General features: G+C 46.3%; 1 protein-coding gene across 4 annotated transcripts in view; it reads left to right on the plus strand.

Annotated features, from left to right (window-relative positions):
- Positions 1 to 18,048, plus strand: part of SGSM2 (small G protein signaling modulator 2) — a 57,892-nt gene that overhangs the window by 22,212 nt on the left and 17,632 nt on the right. Inside the window, exons 3-12 of one of the 4 annotated variants that reach the window (XM_086475459.1) lie at positions 4,401 to 4,563; positions 8,460 to 8,621; positions 10,887 to 10,954; positions 11,486 to 11,631; positions 12,057 to 12,191; positions 12,621 to 12,745; positions 13,768 to 13,835; positions 15,597 to 15,760; positions 16,302 to 16,431; positions 17,840 to 17,974. In XM_086475459.1, coding sequence (XP_086331585.1) covers positions 4,401 to 4,563; positions 8,460 to 8,621; positions 10,887 to 10,954; positions 11,486 to 11,631; positions 12,057 to 12,191; positions 12,621 to 12,745; positions 13,768 to 13,835; positions 15,597 to 15,760; positions 16,302 to 16,431; positions 17,840 to 17,974 — 1,296 coding nt within the window. The remainder of the gene's footprint in view (positions 1 to 4,400; positions 4,564 to 8,459; positions 8,622 to 10,886; positions 10,955 to 11,485; positions 11,632 to 12,056; positions 12,192 to 12,620; positions 12,746 to 13,767; positions 13,836 to 15,596; positions 15,761 to 16,301; positions 16,432 to 17,839; positions 17,975 to 18,048) is intronic. The other 3 variants (XM_086475460.1, XM_086475461.1, XM_086475462.1) reach the window with 3 other exon arrangements.

The raw sequence follows: 18,048 nt of genomic DNA on the forward strand, positions 1-18,048 counted from the left end.
TTAATATTTTATTGTTTTAAAGAAAGAATAAAAAAAACAACAGCGAAGGTGGGAAGAGAGCCTGTTTCCTAAGCAACAGCAATGCACTTCTTTGCAGTTATTTTTAAAGGCAGGTTGCTTCATTTAAGATTTGGAACCAATTATTGCTGCATTGCTGCAGGCATCCGGAAAGCTGCTTTTCTTTTTTCATTTTCTTTATTTCTAATTGAAAGACAGAGCAAAACAGTAGCTGGGTTAAGAGTTGTTGTGATGGTTGCTAGACAGGATCTATGACTGTGATGTGAAGAACGTCCCCGTGCTGTCATCACTCTTTGTTCTTCCCATGCCGCTCTACCTGGCCTTGCAAAACCCCATGGGCAACCAAACAGTGCTCGCCCCCGCTGCTGCTTCTGTGCTAGATGCACAGATGCTCCCTCTTCCTCTGAGTGGAGACAGCCTTGCTTGCCGAGATGTCGTCAGCGCTGGGCTCCCGCTTGTGTAAGACCGCAGGCGTTGCCTTTGCCACCTACGGATGTCCTTCGATGGCAGGGGATGTTTCCTGGCATGAGCTGGTTGCTGAGAGGGGTCAAGCGGGGCTGCGCCCGTGTGTCCTGGCCCTCCTGTCAGCGAGCAGTGCCACGGCTTGGGCTTTTGTGCCTGCTGTGGGTGAAAAAGCAGGGGGGTGGTTGTCTTCTGAGGCAGTAGCTCTGCCTGGGGAGTATACCCGTGTGGGGAGCAGTGTCAGACTTGCTGCTCGGGAGCCTTGTTTGATGCGGTCAGGCTCGTGTCCCGAGAGAACAGGAGTCTGCAAAACCTGAGGCCGTTGGCACTGTTCCTTTGCAGCCATACAGCATCTCAGTGAGTCTGGGTTTCTGCTTCTCCCGGGCTCGGACTCCTCTGGGTTCAGCCTGGGCAGGACCCTCTTTGCACACAGCAGCAAGAAGTGCCGGGACAGTTATTCCAGTGCAGCCCAGGGCCAGCTGCAGCAATGGAGGGGTTATTGGTGTTCTCTTCGTGGGGATATGATAGAGAGGAGAAACGGTGACTTACTGTCCATCTCCCAAGGGGATAAGGCTGAATAATCTCTCTTGTCTACTTCCACGTAAATCTGCCTAACAGAGAAAATGCTGATAAGTGCGTTGATCCTCAGTTCCTGATGATAAGTCTTTTAACTATGCAAGGATTCTGTTCTCTCACTGCAAGAAGTGGGATAAAGTTATACATATCATCTTCTACTTTTTATCGGTCTTAAACTACATGAGTGTGACTGTATCTCAGTATGTGTTTATACAGTGCTTGATGCAATGGGATCTTAGTCTAATACAGAAAGTAATAACCAGTTTTTCACAATTTAGGATACTCTGTTTATCCATCCAAACAGCAGTTTGTCGGTGCTGTTTAAAGTGAAAATGGAAGGTAATAAGCAATTAAATGAGGGATCACAAAGAAAGGTGAATCATGCTATTTTGTTCAGAGAGATAGTGGGCGTAAAAGTGCGTGCGTACCCTGTTGTGCCGCTCAGTGAGGCTTTATTTGGGTTACAGCGACATGGAAATAACATGGATGGGCCAGTATTTCTTTTGTCCACTTTTTAACACAACAGCAACTTTGTCCATTTGCCCTGGAAACAGAGGAGGGTGTGGATTTGCACAGCACGAGCATTTACGCTGAAGACATCAGTCGGATGCTGTGAATGCTCAAATGCTCTTTATTTATTAAAAAAAAAAAAGGAAATAAAAAAGAAACCCCAGCAACAAAAGAAAAAACCAAGTCCTTCATTATCAGTAAGTACAGGAGACATGCTGTTCCATTTATACCAGCTGTACTGCTTTCCACAGGGCTTGCCAGCCTCCCGAGTTACTCATTTATTGGAGGATGGCTGTGTGTGTGTGTAGGGTTTTCCTGTGTTTATCTGAACCGTCCCTGTTGTTGGAAGAAGCTGGTCACAGCGCAGTGCATCACGATCCTGGGCTTTTGGCGTGCTCGCCGAGGGCATGTACGTGACATGTCTTGGATTAGGCAGCTTGAGGAGAGACTGTTAAGATAGTGCCTGTTTCTTGTTTAATTGTAAGATGAAACTGGAGGTTCGGTTGCGGTGGTTCTCATATAGGTTGTGCAGTAAGAGAATATATCAAATTTATTCTGAAGGTTTTGCAGTCTAAATAAAAGGGCTAGGAAGGAGGAGAAGAGAGAATGTTGGCTTCTCTATGTTACAGAGAATGAATTCAGGGTATACCATTAGAAGACTTGGCTTCGTTAACTCAGTTTAGTTGTATTCGATCAAAATCGTTAAAAATGAACAATCCCAAATCCCCAAGCCATCAGTTTTTAATTCCACTGGCTGTCTCATAGGGAAATTAGGGCTTTCCATGGAAATTTTCTCTTCTGTCAGATTTTATCCAATGCTACTTAGCTTAAAAACATGTCTCCTTTCACAGTTGAAAGCAAAATAGTGGCATGGTTATCCCCCGGCGCATTTCCAATTTGTTTTTCAGTGCTGTTTTCTGCACTCTCAGTGCAAATGGTTGCGCTTTCTGAACACGCATGAGGTTAATTTGTGTGGTGAGCAATAGCAGGAAGCCAATTAGAGTTTTCTTTTTTCCAGGGTGATAAGACACAAAATGGGAAGATATTAGTACCTCATAAATGCGTCTCTTAATTTTTTTGTTCATTCAGCAGGTCATTCTTCAGCCTCGCGAAGCAAAGAAATAGGCTGGCAGTGCTGGAGGTGAAGGGGACGTTTTCACTAACGCCGTTCAATGCAGACATGCGCTGTGGCCCCCCGACTGCCAGAGCCTCTAGGCTGAAGGCAGGAGGTGTTCCTGCGTGCCCTTCGCGCTTGCCTGGGACTGCGGTTACTTTCCGGGACGGAGCAGTGGGGATAGGTCTGCAGGCTTTCGGCTGTCGGGGGATGTGGAGGCCATTCAGCACAGTCAGGAGGGGATTCTTCAGGTATCGGGCTGAAAGCGCAACAAAATACTGCCGCCGTTCAAAATCAGCTGCTGAACCTTGGGGAGATGCAGTGCGTGTCAGAGCAGATGGAGTGGCATTTGTTACTCGTAACGACAGTGTAATGTGGCAGTTCTGCCTGCAGTTTGCCACAGGGCTGCCTGCTGTCATTAAACACAGGAGAGCATCGCTCGGATGCTGAACTCAGACCCTTCTGTAAGGGCTGGCATGCCGGCCTGGATTTCATGAGTGCATACCTTGCAGATAAAGTTGGGGTTTTTCCCTCCCCGTGAATGAATTGGTCTGTTCCCCTTCATACCTTTTAACGGACAGTATTGACTGGATGAGTCATCTGCCATCTCGATTTAAAAGCTGATAGACAGGGAAGGCTTGGTTTTTATTTTGGTTTTTTATTTGTGTTTATCTTGTTTCTTTTTCCTGCAGCAGTTGAAATGAGGGCTGGTTAGATTTCTGATGCAGAGTCTTGCAAGGCTGAAATAGTGCAATGCGGTCTTTTACTGGTGACCATCAGACCATGTTACAGCAAGGTTTGCAAACTGAACCTCACAGGTGGATTTTGGTAGACTTTTTTTGTTATTTTCTCGCCTATTTCCAATGAGAGGTGGCATAATGAAAGTATCTCAGTTCTGTTTGGGACATGAAGAGTTAATATTTTAATCAGAATTAATATCAGATAAATATAAATAAAAGGATGATCTGTTCTACCCTGCAAATCAAGATGCTGTGTGCTCACTAGATAGATTAAATGATACAGAGCGATCAACTAAATGCCAGTAGTTGGTTGAATTCTCAGCAATTTCTTACATTCTGCATTCAGAGATTGGGTCAGGTTTGAACCTGAACTCTGTATAACTTACATGAGATGCCTCCTGCCAGTATCATTCTTCACAGGCCAGTGCTAAAATTCCTACAATGTGATTTTAAAAATGAGTAGCAAATAACAGGAAAGCAGGACCCCAAATTAGTCCTTTTCATTGCAAACACCAGACCATATGGAGAAATACAAGTGGGAGAAACGGATGCAGTAACTCACAAAGATAAGTAGGAGCCTTTGCTCAAAACAGAGATCATCAGTAAAAGCAGATTTCTAGCTCATTCTATCTTGAGTTGGGGGACCTGGTTCTGCCATGAGGAGCTGAGAAGAAGTTTTGCCTTTGGCTTCATTTTCAGTAGAATTGGGAATTCTTTCACACTGACACGTGTGAAATGGGGTGAAAATACTGGGAGGTATTTCAGTCCTTTGGTTCATTTATGTACTGACATTATCTGTAACTTACAGATCAGACCCCTGCTTGCAGCATCTGATTCGGAGATCCAGTCTGTCCATCTGTCCCCCCCCCCTCCTCTGTTCTCTTGACTGCTGGCCAGCAGGGGTTAGCAGGTGGCATTCACGGAAGAGCAGGCTGAAGGACACCAGTACCTGTAACTGTCTCTCCGTCCCTTTCTTGCAGGTGTTGTGGAGGCGTGTCTCCTGCACATGCTGAAGCGCAGGGCTGCCGGCTTCCTGCGGACTGACAAGGTGGCTGCGCTGTTCACCAAAGTGGGCAAGACGTACGCAGTAGCTGGAGACATATGCAAGAAGGTGCAGGAACTGCAGCAGCAGGTAGAAAGCAGGTGAGGCTGAGGTCTGTTTCCTAGCAAAATTCATGAGATGTGTGTGCAGCCTGGAGGGGACACAGAGGCTGCTTGGTGAATGCGAAGGGGTCTCTCTTGGCCACGCTCGTTAAGGCTCTGTCTCTTTAGCGTCCGTAACTATAAGGCAAGAAATTGATCAAGCTGGCAGCTAGCGAAGGGACAGAGGTTGGGAGCTGGGTCTTCGGTGTTTTGTTTTGCTCCTCAGTATAGCGGATCAGCGCGTCCAGCCCACACAAAGCAACAAAAGTGAAGGATAGCTGGTGATTTCAGAGAGTGCGCACAGTCAGGGTGCGGCGGACCAGTTTGGACTGTTGGTGGGAAGGGATGTGGGTGGCAAAAGGAACTGAGGAACAGACTTACTGGAAAAGCTGTTTTGGCGTGCTCCTTGCCAAACCAGTGAAAGGAGATTTGTGGGTATTATGGTAGAAATGGTTAAGTGAATGATAGGAAGAAGGATGAACTCAAGAAGAGGTGGTCAGCAGTGAGAGACTGATTCTAGGAAAGCAGTTAAGTGCATGCTAGACTTGAGCACAGCTGAATTAGTGCTGGAGTCAAGGACTTGATTTTGCTGAAAGTCCTTAAACATCTTGCTAGTGGCGAGCAGTGCAATTAAAATTTGCCGTGTGGTTCTGGTGACAGAATCACAGTGCGTGAGCCTGTGGGATGAGCGTCTGGTATTGTAAACTTGGGACAGGAGCATTTTTTTCTTCTGTTGGTAGACAGTGGTGCAGTGGCACTGCTGAGCCTTAAGAGGTCTTTGTACACTGGAGGAGCTTTCAGCCCCTTGATCAACTTGCTGTATGAAGGGCTTTGTCAAGAGAGCTTAACTTCAGTTTGTGTTGCATTGAAGTCTTCAATTATTGACAGTTGTTTAAATCAGCACTTAGATGTCTGTGTAATCTTCTGGCATTTATCTTTATTAGACTTTACTATGTAGTTTTTAACAGATAAGTACCTATTTTTTGATATATTTTTCAATTGTGTGCCTATTGATATAGACTGGCATTTTATTAATTTTAGTGTTTTAAACGTTGGGAAGAGGGATGCTTTCTGCTGAAAATTCACCAGCCTTGCTTCTCAGTTAAGAGCCCACATGAACCCTACTTGAACCACCAGAGCCCTTTGGCTGTGTCCTCTAACAGAAGGGAGCAAATGGACTTAAATTCTGTGGTTTCTCTTGGAGAAATTTTGTGTGTTTCAGCTATTAACAACCACAGATTTTAAGTGCTGTAGAAAACATGCAGAGCCCCAAGACTCTATTAGGAAATACTGCAGGGGGTAGACTCGCTTCGTTGAATGTGCAAAATGAGACAGATGTGCTGTAGCCATCTAATTGCTGCTGGGGCTGTTTAGCCCTTGTTTAGGATGCCGTGAAACGCATTTGAATTCCTCTGATGTCAGTGGCATCATGTGTGCTTCTTGACTTGGGATTGTCACTGTGTGTTGCCTTGTAGAGGTGCTGTCCTGGCATCATGGAGGACTAGGGACTGTGTAAATGCAGAGGGGAATTACAGATCTCGCTCAAAGTGGCACCAAGCAATATGTCATCGGACGTTCTTTGTAATCAAACGCTTTCCTGAAAGGGCACCGAATGCTGTCAAAGAACAGGATGACTGGAGAACATGGATTTCCTGCTGCAGATTGTTGAAGGTGTCAGGGTTTCCCTCCTCATTAGGACAACACTGAACCTTCTTTTTCTGCTATTTTTAGGGGAAAATTTTCCGATAAAGAAATTAAGAGGGTTAGTCTTTCCCTGTCAGCCCTATGCAGTGTAGGGAGAGCCAGGGCAAACCTGCAGTACTGTGCAGGAGTGGGAAGCTCTCCCAGTGCTCAGCTTTAGAGCCCATCTTTCTCCTGCAACTGCATTACCTGATGCAGGAGTATGGACCCATCACGAGATGTCATCGCGTGGTGGCAGGGCTGGCGCGGCTTCACCACCAGCCACGCTATGGACGTGTGGCTTGGGTGCATTATGTGTTTTAGGAGGAGTGCGTTTGGGGCAGTGCCCCACCAGGCTCCGTGTGGCTGGTACCACCTTGTAAAACTGTGCGTTGTCACTTGTTGCTGCCCGTTGGGTATTCAGCGTGGAGCGGTGTTGTCATCTTGTCTTGCATAACTCGTGCCGCAGGCGAAGCTGGCGGGGAGGGAGGGAACACAAATTCACATTTCAGCTACTTTGCTAAGCAGCAGGAAAGAGAAATGGAGAGAACAAACCTATTTTCCTGTTTGTGGGTCACCTTTTAGAAACTGGAGTGCTCTAGGCAGCACATTCAGCTTCAAAATCAGTCTCTGGTTCCAAATCTGTTCAGGCCATTAATTATCTCTACAGTGACAAGTGATAATTTGTGTCAGTGCCACCGAAGAAGTGAAGGGAGCATTGTTGTCAGCCTGAATGTGTGTTTTGGACACCAGTACTCGGTGGATGAGAGAGGTGGATGCTTGCTGTGGCAGGACACCCAGCCCATGTGTTGAGCTGAGAACGCACAAAACCGCCCCTTGGCATGGTGCAAATTGCTGCTCCGACCCCGCCAAGCGGCGCGGGGGCTCTGCAGGAAGCCTGGCGTGCTGGGGTCTACAGAGGAAAGCACCACCCTGTTCACGGGGCAGAACACCACCTCACAGCGTGCTGCTGTCCCTCGTTGGACTGGGGTCAAGTAGACTTTCTGGGCAGCAGGTAACTCCATGGGGGGGAATGCCAACTTCCCGCGTGGTTCAGAGACCACGGCGCTGAGCAGCCCCCGCGTCCTTGTTTCCAGCCGCGCTTGGGGAGTGATTCTGCTTCGCAGAGCCAGCTTGCCATCCTGCCGCTAAAAGGCAGCATTAAGCTCCTCGTTTCCGAGGTGGACCTGTTGCCATGCTGGCTTACGCTGTAGGAACAAGCAGGGGGTCTTGACTGTAAGCAAGCTCCCAGCTGGCTTTGGATGCTCATTTCCTATAGTTCTGGTTTCTCAGTTCGATGTTGCTTATCCCTTAGTTGTCTTGTTGTCATTCTGTAGGTGGTAGGAGATAGGATCTCGCTGCCAAGATGCTAGCACAGACTGTGCTATAGCTATATATGGTGCTTTACAGAGAGAATGAAGAGATGGGCCTGTGCCCAAGGATTGCCTGCTGATGGTGTGGCAGGAGGTCCCTGGAAAAGCTCTGCCTGTGTTATCTCAGATCCTGCTCCATGGGAATATCTCATGCTGAGACAGCTGTGTGCCGCCTTGGGCTCGCAGCTAGCTCCAGCCTGAAGGTACCAGACAAAGCTGGGAGACAAGGATCTTGTTTTCACCGTCCTCCCTGTGGCTTTCCCAATTAGGTGTGAAGCGCTGTTTGATGAGAAGCAAATTCCCGTTCATCAGGTGCTACTTATTTCCTGCTACACTTCGTGTTTTGTAGTTTTTTCATTCTTTCAGGGTGTATGGTCTGCAGTGGATTTACAGCCCAGCTGTTGCAGCCTAGTATGTGGGAGTTTGAGGGGCTCAAATGTTGGGCTTTTTCTAAAGCTACAGAAGCAGAAAAGAGGTTTTTGGTAGGTGACTACCTAGCCTAAGATAGCTAATACAGGCCTGCTTGGGGGCTTTTTTAGAGCTTGTTTAGCCTCTATCTGTGAATTAGATAACCTTTACAGACTTCTCCTATTCATAACTCGGAACAGAGGCATCCTAAATCAGAGCCGTGACTTTCAAAAATCCCTCATGACGGACTGACTGAAACTCCGCACCCCAGAGGCAGTGAGTACTAACACAGGGATGTAGACAGCTAGTATACAGAGGCGCATGTCAGACGCGTGCTGCGTATCCCAGCACCTCTCCATGTAGCCTTTCAGTGGAGAGCTTTCTGGGCAAAGAAGAGCCTGAATTCTGACTGCTTTTACTTGTCTCCTTTTGCAGGAAAAATCAGCCAAATGGGCAGGAGCCCCTGAAGAGGCAGGGCTCAACCACAAGCAAAACCCCTGTCCTGACACCTCAGGCCATCAAACACATATGGGTTCGGACAGCATTGATTGAGAAAGTGCTCGACAAGATTGTGCAGTATATTGTTGATAACTGCAGGTAAGGAGAGAATCAGAAGGTTCTTAAGCCTTCCTAGCCTCCCATAACTGATAAAGAAGAATTATGGGGCACACTGGGGACAATTTGCCATGAGAAGAGAAAGGTAGGAACCCTAAAGCTTGGTGTGGTCCCAGAAAGGCTCAATGATACCCACTGCCATTGCAGTTTGTTCACAGTGGTGCTCTTGTAATTCCACACTGGGTGGACACATTCTTGGCTGTCCAAAGCCCACGGGTCTGAACAAGGAAGAGAGCTAGGGCAGAGGAACTTGTTTTCACAGTATTTTCCAAGTTTGCATTACTGTTTTCCTTGTCATTGTTTTCATGATGTATCTTGCCACTAAAAAGAAAGAAAATGGAAGAAAGGTCTTTTTGCTGTTCAGAGAAAACTGTTGCTTTGGGATATCTGGTGCCAGTTGAAGAGCTGTGTGCAGAAGAGACAGTGGGAGGGTTCGCATAGTTGGCAGCGACGTTAATGAAAGCATTTTAGTCCAGTCCATCAATATGTCTGCTGATACGTGGATACAAGGATTTTTTAGTTTCTCTTTCCACATAATTCACCTGGAGACACGTCAAGAGAGTTTGATCTCAGTTGTTCCATTACTGTGTGTTGTAGATGTTCACCTTACTGCCTCCTCCGTCCGTTCCAGTGAGTTAGGGTCAGGTCCTGAATTGCAGGTGTGGGATTTTGAGAACCTGACTTAGTGAATAAAACGAACCTCTTCATAAGGCTTGTTCTCCTGCATTTTTGTGACAGTGCTGCTGAAGTGCTCCATGTTTAAGTCCTTCAGCTCTTCTGTTCTTGAGGAAGAGATAGTGGTTTAGACTTTGAGCCCCATCTAGTGGAAGAGATGGCAGAGGATAATGACAGTCCAAGGAATTTGGGTGTTTTGATTTTTTTAGCTATGTGGTTTTATAAGTCAGCTTTGCCTGCTGTGATGGGAAGACTTTGGGGTCATGGCAAGAGCTACGATTTGTAGTAGTTCATTGTTCTTGACAGTGTTTCAAGATTATTCCTCACAGATGGAAGAGATATTTAAGAATGTGTGGATCTCTTAGTCTCTGTGGAAAACTGACAAAATTGCTTGCAGAGAGTTATTGTTTGTCTCCATATTGCTTTAGTGCCCAAAGCCCCAAATCAAATACACTGGGTAAACACATTTAGCAAAGGGCAAGCTCCTGCCTCTCAAGAGCTCCCTTCGAAAACAGATGAGGCAGAAGGAGCATGCTGAGAGGTGACTTGCCTGAGATGACACAGCTGATCAAGGGCAGAATATGGGTCCAAAGTAGGGGTGGTGGTCATCTTGTTAAATGTGGAGGGCTGGAGCGTAGCTTTATTGAACTGGTTGTTCTAGGCTCCTTTTATGCTCCGTGGAGATCTAGTCAGTGTTACTGATACAGATTAGGAAATGATCCAGTTCTAAAACAGGCTAAATTAATTTCTGCATAGCTTTCTTACTATATATTTTAATGATCTTTAACAATATTTCAGGACATACCATGTGTAAAAGCCTTCTTTAGCTGCAAACCCAACACAACATTCCTTCTTTGCGAGATCAGTAGCGGAGCCAGTCAAGCTCCGTTAGAGCTTCTAGAGGAGATGGATGCATCGGTGATTTCTAGGCAATCCTAGAAACTGCTTTTCCTCTACCTGTCAGGTTCAGGAAATTTGTGGGGGTTGGATCCCTTTGGTCCTGCCTCTGGCTGTTTAGATACAGTTTTCTTATTGGCCCATTGTGTGCGAGAGTGTATTTGATAATCACAGCAAAATTCTGTTGCCAGAATTTTTGTGTTAGAACTGCAACTAGAACCAAGCTTCGAAAACGTGTTCTGCTTCAGTGCGTGCACAGCACTCCAGATGTACAGCCTAGATCCCCTTCTCAGCCTTGGGAAAACTTGTAGAACTCTAAACTCCTAAATTGTCCCTTTTATGGACATGTCTGATTTTGCTCTTGAAAAGAGTGTTTGGCCTCAATTTTTCCCAAGTCTGACCTGGAACATGACTGCAGTAGTCACGCTTCCCACTGCACCACAGTCTACCTCCACTGGGCTACTGGTGGGCTGCGGCAAATGCTGAAGGAATTGTCAGGTTAATAACAGCATGTCTGGGGTCTCTGCCCTTATCTCTTTTGCTTCCTTTGGCATACTTTCTGGTAAGCGGTAACGTGCTATTTTTAAAGTCAATGAACTCATGCTGCTAGGAGGCATAAGAGCTTTATAAATAACCACCAGGGTTTTTAACTGGGCTCTGATCTTTTATTCCTAGTAAATATTATGAAAAAGAAGCTTTACTGGCAGATCCTGTTTGTGGCCCAATACTGGCTTCTCTCCTAGGTGAGTTCTTGCAAAATTACTACTTCTTATGCTAAAGAAAATAAATTGTTTCTTAAAACATTTTGTATTATGACAGCGTCACAAAAGGTGATTTTTTAATTTTTTATTTTTTTATCTCTAGCATTTAGTTTAACCTTTTATAATACAGCAACATAGCAAATACTGTTTTGTTGCTTATGAGACCAGTAGAGACCAGTCATCTGGTCTTATTATTAATTACTGGTGGGATCGGAGAACAGAACGGGAATGGCATTTTACTGAATGCTCGCCAGGAGATTGTAACTACTAGTGCTGCTGTGGCAGGGTATTGTGTCCTACAGGAATGTTTTTATACAGCCCCAGATAATAGGACCTGATATGTTGTTCTATGTATTGTCTCTATTATGGGCTGATCCTGTAGGATTATTAAGTGATCATTAATATTCACTTGGCTGGAGAAGGAAATCTCACTTTCAGTACTTGGCCGGCAGGATAAGACCAGGTATGTTTCTGAACAGACTCGGAAGTTTCTCTTTTGGGCTGTTTTCTCAGTTGGACCATGTGCTCTGGAGTACACCAAGCTGAAGACAGCAGATCACTACTGGACAGACCCTTCAGCAGATGAGCTTGTTCAGCGACACCGGATCCATGGAGTACACGGCCGCCAAGACTCTCCTTCGAAGCGCCCAGCCCTGGGAGTAGGTATTTACTGCGTAGCTATTTCTGAGTTAAGGCACAGGTTGATAATAAAAGCAACCCCAGGAGGGAGAGATCTGAATCTGGAACAACCTTTCTTTTCTCTTCCGTAATGGAGCCTTTATCACAGATTAGAAGTGCATTTGGGCCCAAAGTCCTCTTTATGTAGAAAAGCTTGAGATCCAGGACTAAATTCTGTGGCTTCTGACACTTGTGATCTGACCAGGAAGTTCACAAGAAATTATGAGCTGCCTTGGTCAGGGATGTGTAAGAGTCCAGGTCATTTCTCTGCAAGGTCTCCTGGCTCCAGAAGAAGTTCCACTCTACAGAGATGGGTCTAAATGGACCTGTTGCTGTTATTTGCCTTGCCAGTACAGCCATTCCTGTCCTACCTGAGCTGCCTTGGCTGTGTTTGTGTGTGTGCTAGATCCGGAAACGACACTCAAGTGGGAGCACGTCAGAAGATCGCTTTGCTGCTTCGGCAAGAGAATACGTGGAGTCTTTGCACCAGAATTCCCGAACGCACCTTTTGTACGGGAAAAACAACGTCTTAGTCCAGCCGGTGAGTACGCTGAGCGTTGGGCCGACACACAGCTGCTGCCGGGCTGCGACTGGAGCAGTCAGTAGTGTAGGGGAGAATATAACTTGCCTTTGTCCTCAGGACAGCGCTGCCTTCCCACTTGACTCTGTTCTGCTCAGGTGGATTAAGACGTGACAAATGCTTTCGCTGCCTGACCAATGTGAAGTGAGCCTATAGGTGGGAACGAACGTGCTGGCCTGTATTTCATAAACCCAGTGACCGTACTGCGGTTTTTCCCCTCTTTCTGACAGCAGTATTAACTACTAGTACTTCTGGTGGTAAGGTTTCCCTCGGCAGTTCTTAGATAATGCAGTGCTCTGGAGCTTGTGGGGCCTGGGAAGACTGGAACATGACAATTTGAGTTGTGCGCTTGAGTCACCTGGATTGTCCGTTGTTTGTTTCTGTGAACAGAAGGATGACTTGGAGGCAATCCCTGGGTATCTCTCCCTTCATCAGTCAGCAGATAGTTTGACATTAAAATGGACTCCAAATCAGTTGATGAACGGAACCCTTGGAGATTCAGAGCTGGAGAAAAGGTAGTCATTGCATTCGGGAAAAGATCAAAGCATTCACGGTGCTTATTTCTTGTAATACTTGGCAATCTGTCATAAGTGTAACAAGGCTGATTTAATTGAAGGGCTTCTGAATAGTGCATAAGCAGAGGTGTCAGACGCTGGGGTTCTATTCCTGTTTTGCCAGAGATGAAGCAACTTTCCAAGGGTCCTGTAATGCACTTGGATTTAAGGCCTTTTCAAAAGGAAAACAAAAACCTGCTTTCTCAGGTGTTTGGGAGAAAGGGCTCACCGCTACCTTCCATCATTACAATTCTAGTACCTCTCTTCAGGGGGTCACAAATCACTTGGCAAGCATGGCTAATTTCAGCCTCGAAAGAGAGACCTGCACTGTCATTGCCTTTCATTAGATTCATCTAATTTGGCATTCTGCTTCAGTAGAAAGGCTGGTAAAGTCTTGAACCGGGCAGGTATGTCTCCTCAGGGAATGTTTCAGTCAACCCCAGAACAGTGCTCTCAGATGCCTAATCCACACCATTACTCTTCTAAAACTTCACGTGTATTTTTTAACAGAACATTAATGAACCCCCTCTACCCTTGCTTTTATTGCTAAAGTCTGCCGAGGTTGTTCTCGGAAGGGTTCGGAGCTGCTTCCAGCGCTTCATCTGTAAGCGTGAGCCCCGATGGATTTACGTGCTGCTGTCTGTAAATCACACGTGCAAGGCAGAACCGAACCCGGCTGTCCTGACACCCAGCTGCAAGGCTGTGCCCGAGGCGTGTTCATCTTAGCCAGAGCGCTGTTGTAGCCTGGTGTGGGGCGGTGGGGGGGAAGGGGAGGTTGTGAAGAGGCTGGTGCCAGATGTATCCACTGCGGAGCGCTAGTTCCTTTGCCTCTTACTTGGCTATTAATTTACCTTAATTGACTCAATTTAATAAGCAGTTATTAACTTAGCAGAGTCTTTTTATTGGGTGCTTGGAACCACAAGCACTCCTGAATATGGAAAAAAAAAACCAAATGTTTCCTGTACTTTTTCCTCCCCTGTTAGTGTTTACTGGGACTACGCGTTAATAGTGCCGCTCAGCCAGATCGTCTGCATCCACTGCCATCAGCAACGTAAGCATAAACCTTCCTCTCCCGGGGGCCTTCCCAAAGCCCCTTTCTGCCGGGTGAATGTTAGTGCTGCTAATGCTGCTGCCGTTTCACGGGGTGCCTGTTAGGGGGTTACTGCCGAAGGAGGCAGAGCATTTTTCTTCTTCCGATGTCTTCGCTGAAAGGCCTGGTAAGAACTCCTCTGCCTGACACTGCTCCAGTTGTCGGTCGCTTTCTGTGTTCTGTGGTTTTTCTGTGTGCTTTGTTTTTTCTGAGCCCCTGTGCAGGAGCTGGCAGCAGCAGGTATCGAACACAGGAGCTCTGGCTTTGTAGGCGTGGGCCCCCGTTCACTGAGCAGTGCCAAACAGGGGTGGGGTGGGGGGAAAGCCGGTCTGTCAGCCACGTCTGTAGTGGGATCATCAACCTGTAGAAGGGGAGTGTGTGTACCCAGAGCCACCCTGTCACCCGCTGACCATCCAGTTCTCAGTAGCCCATTCCGCACAGTGTAAGGAAAGGAATCTGGAACGAAACGTCTCTCCCGCTGCTTTCCTTACCACAAGCCTTGAGTCAAAATCACAGGGCAAAGACAAAAAGCATTTAGAAATTTTATGTGGAGTCAGAGTTGAGTTACAGTTGGACTAAAGGACCTTTTGAACTGGGAGCCTGTTTTAGAAGACGGTTTATATGTATTGCTTTAAAACACATAAGCAGGAGAGCCAGTTGGATGATTGCTGTTCCCTCCTCAGTGTCATTAACACTTCAAACTAGTTAGGGATGTATGGGGATGAGTGTTAAAATCCAGAATTCTGGCTGGTAGAGGATGACAACTGCAACATTAGTTCGGGTCCGTTTGCCTCTCTCCGATCAGCCTCCCCAGGACACTTTGTGCCTGACCAGTATTTCACCGACTGGTCAGATGCATCACCACGCTGCTTTGTGGCAGTTCGGTAGGAAGAGGGGAATTAAACAACAGATGTGGAACATGGCAGCCTTTGTTCTTCACTGAGAAAGCGGTTCCTGTATCAGGTGCCAGGCACATACATCACGTGATTTTTGTTGTTTGCACAAGGTGAGACACTTGGCGGTCCTGCCACAGCACCTAGCTACCGGACCGGGACTTGCACAGCTGGATCACGTCCTGCGCTTAGAGATTCCTCCCTCTGTCTAGGTGGCTCTGGATGCCTCATTCATTCCGTTTGGAAAAGGAAATTAAGAGCCTAATTCACTTATATTAGGCTCTTCATATAAGCCTATGATACATGGCTTCGTATAAGCCTATGATATGTGAAAATTGTACAAGATGCAGATTATTATGCTTAAGAGCATCCAGAGCCCAGGGTGGTTTTCCTTATTTGTGCTAAGATTCTAGTGACAATGAAGATAGATGAGAAAAATTTACAACGGGGAATGTGACTTGCTAATTCTCACAAGGATAAAGCTGACAGCCTCTGGTTATACCTATTAGGTTGGTTTTCATTCTAAATTGTGCGTCCCTTGTCAAGTTACAGCATACACCAGAGGCTTAGTTTAGTTATTCCTTTATTACTTATTATATCAGTGTTCAGAATGACTTTAAATGTGTCTGCATGAGTCCTGTCATAGTTTGCTTGTATCTTGAGCTTCTTCAGGACTAAAGGACTGAGATCACCCCTAGATCGCACTGTGACTTACAGAAGTTTATTTATCTACTTAGAGGTGATCACAAATAAAACTTACTTAGATGGTAAGAGCCAAAACCAGAGGTTCCGATGTAACAGTGTGGACTCCCCTTGTCCTCCTTTGCAGCAGAAAGCAGATGGACATTAGTCTTGGTGAGTCAGGATGGAACTCAGAGACCTCCGCTGCACTTCCCCCAAGGAGGTCACCTCCTCGCCTTTCTTTCCTGTCTGGAAAATGGTCTTCTGCCTCGGGGTCAGCTGGAGCCACCACTTTGGTCCCAGCAGGGCAAGGTACTGCCTTTTCTGACGAGCGGCTTGCAGTAGGCAGGGCTGATCTTACTGTCTTTGTTCAACCGGCATCCTGCTCCACAGCCTGGGTGTTGACTTCCAGCTACACTGAAGTGGGAGGCAAAGTAACTCCATTTACTCCAATTTGATTCTTATCCAGATAGTCTATAAACACTGTTCATACCTTCATTACCCCATTGAGCAATGGACTGGAATCTGCTGTTGTATCAAAATGTGATCCCAAACGATAGGGACTGAGACTCCAATGGACTGGGACATATGTGTTGTCAGAGGCTTGGATTATTGAAGAAGCTGGTGCCCAGCTCCCATGGATTACGAGAAAAAGCTGTGGTTTAAGTACACAGAAAAGCTGTGTTAAGTACCCCTAAACCACCTGCTATGTCGGATTCTATTGTTTTCTGCCTTACCTCCTTCCCACATTGAAAGTTTAGTTTTAAGATTTAAGATGCCAAAGGTCTGGAGTACTTAGTTTGTTGAGCTCTTAGTCATTCATAGCTGAATATGGAATCCTTATTTTCTCTAGGGTAAGGTATTTCCAAAGCTTCGAAAACGGAACAGTAACAAATCAGTGGACCTAGAGGAGGTGCCAGCTGAAGACACTTCTACAGACTATGTGTTCAGAATCATCTACCCGGGACACAAGCATGATAACAGTAAGTGCCTTTGTTCTGCTTTGTTAAAAAGACAAACAAACAAACAAAAACCCAAAACAAACCAAAAAACTAAGAAAACTTTGATGTAATATCCTGGGAAGTAACTGAAGGTAACAGACAAGCCAGGTTTGGGGGTGGGATATGATTGTGATCAACAGGTACAGCTTACTGTAGGTTTCCCCAAAGCAGTGAAACTTGTTATCTTAGTGGAAATGGAGTTGAGGTGGGGAATCTTATTTATATTTACTCTGTGTTTTGCAGAGGAAGTTTTCAAAAATACTCCCCTGGGCTTGCAAACTGAGACTAAAAGCAAAAAGATTGTTTAACTAGCCAAGAGCAGTTTTGCTCCTGAAGTGAGGATATTTTTATTGGCCACACTGCTTGCTCATAATGTTGTTATTAGAGAAAAAAAACAAACGCCTAAACTCAACTCTTAAAGTGCCCCAAGAACTCCCTGGGCTAAGTTTTCCTGGCTTGGAACCAAGAACTTAACAATGGATAAATAAAGGCCCTTCCAAGGAAACTAAATGAATTCCCAAGCACCAAACCACCTCATGTCATCAGTGAATACAAATTCCTTACGTGCAAGAAGGCATTTGAGCTAGTTCTCAAACAGCATGTTCAGTTTTATTCCCCTTGGCAAAGAAGCAAGAATTTCCCAGGAAGATCAGACCCTAAAGTTTACAGGGGTTGTGGATTTACTGCTTATATTGGAACTTAACTGCAGCTGAAAAAGCAGAAATCTCAACTGAACCCTCCTTACCCAGGGACTGAACCCCAGTGGTGGCCATGCATTATTAGGGCTTCTGGATTTGCACAGGTAAGTTCGTGCCCACACCAGCAAAAGCATGTTCTGCCTTTGCCTGAGTGAAGGGGACTGCAGATTCTGTGGGCACGTTCAGCACAGACCTGCCTGGTGAGCGCAGGACAGAGCGAGCTGGCTCCTGCCTCGGGCCTCCTTAGGAGGAGGCCTGTACCTGGCATGTGTGCAGTGCCAGAGAGAGCTGGGGAGCAGCGTGTTTGCTGTCCAGAGGCATCTGGCAGAGGTTTCAGAGCGGAGAAGAGGCCACAGCGTTAATAAGGGCATGGCAAAGGACAGAAGCTAGCTGGAGCCTAGAATTCCCGTGGAGTTCTGCTAAAAAGCATCCTCACCTACTGCAGGCTGGCGTTGGGACCTCTCTCCATCGCCAGGATGGGACGTGTGTGCTCTGGGAACGCAGCCTGTGTTTGGTGGAGCATGCTTTTTTGTGTAAGGAACTCGTTTTTCATACCCACTCAAAGGAGCTTGGCCTTCGAGAAGAGGGCAGGATTCAAGTCCTTTGTCTTTGCTGAACGTGTCCTTTTGAGCTTTCCCGCAGAACCGAGTTCTCTCTTCTTATGCTCCTCTTTCACTATTTTCTTTGAGCAGTAACTATTAACTACCACCACTTAGCTGCCAGCCGCTCTACCTCTGTTGACGATGATGAGGAGGAGGAAGATAAGCTACACGCAATGCTATCAATGATCTGCTCTCGGAACCTCACAGCTCCTAATAGGATGAAAGGTTTTTATCCTCCTCCCCCTGTGTCCCAGAGCTCTATTGCAGCTCGTTCCACTGATGCATACAACAGTGTTGGC

Source organism: Leptosomus discolor, chromosome 18 (assembly GCF_034619465.1).
Source record: "Leptosomus discolor isolate bLepDis1 chromosome 18, bLepDis1.hap2, whole genome shotgun sequence".
In the NCBI taxonomy this organism is placed as follows: Eukaryota; Metazoa; Chordata; class Aves; order Leptosomiformes; family Leptosomidae; genus Leptosomus; species Leptosomus discolor.